The following is a 3664-nucleotide window of genomic DNA, read 5'->3' on the forward strand; positions in this document are numbered from 1 at the left end:
TGGCCGCTGAGGGTACACTGAACCAAAAAGGTTGAAAACCCCTGTCCTAAAGCAATGCTTGTGTTGCAAAGACCCGGGAAAGCCCACAGTGGGTGAGAAGGCTTTTAACCCTACAGATTCCTGTCTGAAATCTCAGGTCTCCAGCCTGAAGCCCCATCAGTCTAGAGGCAAAAGCAATCAGGACTCTGGCAGAGGTGATCTCTTTTATAAAACCGGCTAGATTTTTTGCAAATTAAAGACTTTTTTTTGTGTGTGTGGAAAAAATCTAGTTGTTCTCCTAAAAGCCGTCACCTCTGCCCTGCGTCCTGATTGCTACGTGACTCTCTGGGTGGATCTGGTGACACCTGCGGCGCCACAGCGCCGAGCAAACCAAGCCAAGCCCCTCGGGGGTGTCGGTCCAGACCCGCCCCGTCCCCGCTCCGCGGCACAGCGCTGCCTGCCTCCGCGCCCGCGCCCGGCCGGACGAGCCGCTGCCGCTGCCGCCGCCGCCGCCGCCGGCCCGGGGCTTTCCCAGCCCGCCCGAGAGACCCCGCGCGGAGGCGGCGGCGCGGGAGGCGCTTTCCTCGCCCTCGCCAAGAGCTGGGGCTGCGGAGAGCCAGCCCGCCCCGCGCTCCCCGGCTCGGCTCGGCTCGGCTCGGCGCGGCTCGGCGGAGCGGGCAGCCGGAGGGGGCAGCGCCCGCCCGGGCGCCCCGATGGGGCCAAGCCGCGGGCGCGGGGGGGAAGCGTCCGCGGGCCCTTGCGCGGCGGCGGCGGCGGGCGGGGGGGCGCGGGCATGGTGCCGGCGGGGCCGGGGCGGCGGGCGGGGGGCGCCGTCGGGGCGCGGGCGGCGGCGGGCAGCCTGCTGGCGCTGCTCATCCTCTGGACGCTGCTGGGCAACGCGCTGGTGTGCGGGGCCATCGTCCGCTGCCGGCACCTGCGGGCCAAAGTCACCAGCATCTTCATCGTGTCCCTGGCCGTGTCCGACCTGCTGGTGGCCCTGCTCGTCATGCCCTGGAAGGCGGCGGCCGAGGTGGCCGGCTACTGGCCCTTCGGGGCGTTCTGCAGCGTCTGGGTGGCCTTTGACATCATGTGCTCCACCGCCTCCATCCTGAACCTGTGCGTCATCAGCGTGGACCGCTACTGGGCCATCTCCAGCCCCTTCCGCTACGAGAGGAAGATGACCCCCCGCGTGGCCTTGGTGATGATCGGCGGGGCCTGGGCCCTGTCTGTGCTCATCTCCTTCATCCCCGTCCAGCTCAACTGGCACAAAGGCAGGGAGGCTGGTGGCGGGCCTGGCACTGCAGCCACCTGGGCAGGGGACGCTGGCAACACCTGGGTGGCCGCGGCGGGGCTGGGACCCTCCGCCGGGACCCCCCGCGGCAACGAGACCCTCGGGGAGGCGTCGGAGAGCTGCGATTCCAGCCTCAACAGGACCTACGCCATCTCCTCCTCCCTCATCAGCTTTTATATCCCTGTGGCCATCATGATTGTGACCTACACGCGGATCTACCAGATTGCCCAGGTGCAGATCCGCCGGATCTCCTCTCTCGAGAGGGCAGCCGAGCACGCGCAGAGCTGCCGGAGCAACCACATCGACTGCCAGCACCATGCCAGCCTCAAGAGCTCCATCAGGAAAGAGACCAAGGTCTTGAAGACCCTCTCGGTCATCATGGGAGTCTTTGTCTGCTGCTGGCTGCCCTTCTTCATCCTCAACTGCATGGTCCCCTTCTGCGAGAGCCCACCTAGCGACCCACAGGCTGGCCTTCCCTGCGTCAGCGAGACCACCTTCAATATCTTTGTCTGGTTTGGCTGGGCTAACTCATCTCTCAATCCCATCATCTATGCTTTCAATGCTGACTTTAGGAAGGTCTTCTCCAACCTCCTGGGGTGCAGCCAGTTTTGCTCTAGCACTCCAGTAGAGACAGTCAATATAAGCAACGAGCTCATCTCTTACAACCAGGACACCATTTTCCATAAGGAGATAGTGACTGCCTATGTGAACATGATCCCTAATGTGGTTGACTGTGAGGATGACCCGGAGGACCCCTTTGACAGGATGTCCCAGATCTCTCCTGAGCATGAGGTTGCTACCGACTCAGTGTGTGATCTGGACTGTGAGGGGGAGATCTCACTAGACAAAATCACACCTTTCACCCCAAATGGTTTACATTAAACTGCATTCTGCCCTCTCTGAGTTTACTGGATTGTACAACAGAATACACAGAATGAAAAGACTGCTTGGCTCTAAGCTGTAGTTTGGTCAGTCAGTTCACTCTAAATTCACATTATGTGTCTAGCACTTACAGGGCTTAGAAGCTGCCTTGGAGAAAGTGGAGAAAACAAATGTAATTTGACATCTCTCACGCAGAGAGAGAACCAGGAACATGTGCCAAATGAGAAACTGGGGTGTAACTACAGTTACTAAATGTTTATAAAATGTTTTGAGCATGAGAAGTGAGCTCTTAAGTGCTAGGTATTGCGACATTTTAAAAAAGGGACAGATAAGGTAACTGACACCTTCATTGAAAACAAAAATTCTCCTGGGCAGTTGTGCGTTCAGTTCCTGTGTTTGAATTTTATCTGGAGCTAGGGGAAGGGGGGGTGGTTTGTGTGATTATGTAAATGTGTGTTTCTGTTGCTGCCAAAAGAGTTTCTGTGTAATTTGTATTTTCCTCGGTGGCATTATTGGCTATGATATCCTTACCATGTTCCCACAGATGAATAAATATAAGTTATATTGATCAAGGGGTTATCTTTCATTCATCAGCTTGAAAGATTTACAATGGGTACTCAAACTTTAGCATCGTACTTGAATGATAAGAGTGACTAACTACTAAACCCTGTTATTTTGCTAGCAGACTACAAGCTACATGGAAATGCACTTCTTGAATCAAAGAAGTGTTCATGGGAACAATTAATTTAAGCTAGCTCTATCAGATGCTTCTATTCAGAACTAGATTTGTGCCTTTGATTTTTATTCCCTTCTTACTAAGTATCATGGATGGCCCATATCATGATTATTTGTGTTTTTTCTGTAGCTAAATTATTAAATAGGTATACTGTACTTAGAAAGCATTACATTTTTTTCTCAATTCTATAAGCTGAATTGGATTTTAAAGCAATGCTATTAATAATAAGAAATATCTCTTCACGGTGTTCACAAAACTGTGAACACTATTATTTGTGTTATAATTGTAATAGTTATTTTATAAAATGATAGCAATAATCAATCATTCCCCATGTTTCTAGGAGGTTTTATAGTTGCAGTGAGCTGTCTCAAAAAATCTAGAGACAGAAAAAATGCTGTCATATTTTAACCATTTTAAGCATAAATATTCTGTTTCACTGGATCTTTATTCATACTTTTAAAAAGTTAAAGGCATTGACTGAGATCCAGGTTCAAGTAGGGATTTAAATACAGACTTTGAAAAAAAAAATGATATTGTATTATTTTCATGAAACTTTAATTTTCTTAAAGCATTGCAAGTAAAATGGAATGGTATTATTTTAGAAACGGCCCAAAGCATTTCAGATCAGAAAGTGAGTTATTACTTAGTGAATCAGTTGTTTCAATTACATTTTCAAAGAAAGTAAATGAAATACCAAAATGTAATTTCAAGCATTGGCTGTATCTTATGAATATAATTTTGAATAGGTTTGTGTCTTTCCGAAAGTATCATGTTGC

At 51.0% G+C, this 3664-nt stretch overlaps 1 protein-coding gene across 1 annotated transcript; it reads left to right on the forward strand.

The window, feature by feature from the left end:
* The first annotated feature begins 772 nt into the window (after positions 1 to 772).
* DRD5 (dopamine receptor D5) lies at positions 773 to 2720 on the forward strand. Its single transcript, XM_006264733.4, has one exon. The coding sequence runs from the start codon at positions 773 to 775 to the stop codon at positions 2150 to 2152; it is 1380 nt and encodes a 459-aa protein (XP_006264795.4). The 3' UTR covers positions 2153 to 2720.
* Positions 2721 to 3664: the final 944 nt, after the last annotated feature.

The sequence above is a fragment of the Alligator mississippiensis genome, chromosome 2 (assembly GCF_030867095.1).
Source record: "Alligator mississippiensis isolate rAllMis1 chromosome 2, rAllMis1, whole genome shotgun sequence".
Taxonomy (NCBI): Eukaryota; Metazoa; Chordata; order Crocodylia; family Alligatoridae; genus Alligator; species Alligator mississippiensis.

What these genes read in the sequence shown, in the direction of transcription:
- DRD5 (XM_006264733.4), top strand. Translation starts at nt 773, where the DNA reads ATGGTGCCGGCGGGGCCGGGGCGGCGGGCGGGGGGCGCCGTCGGGGCG.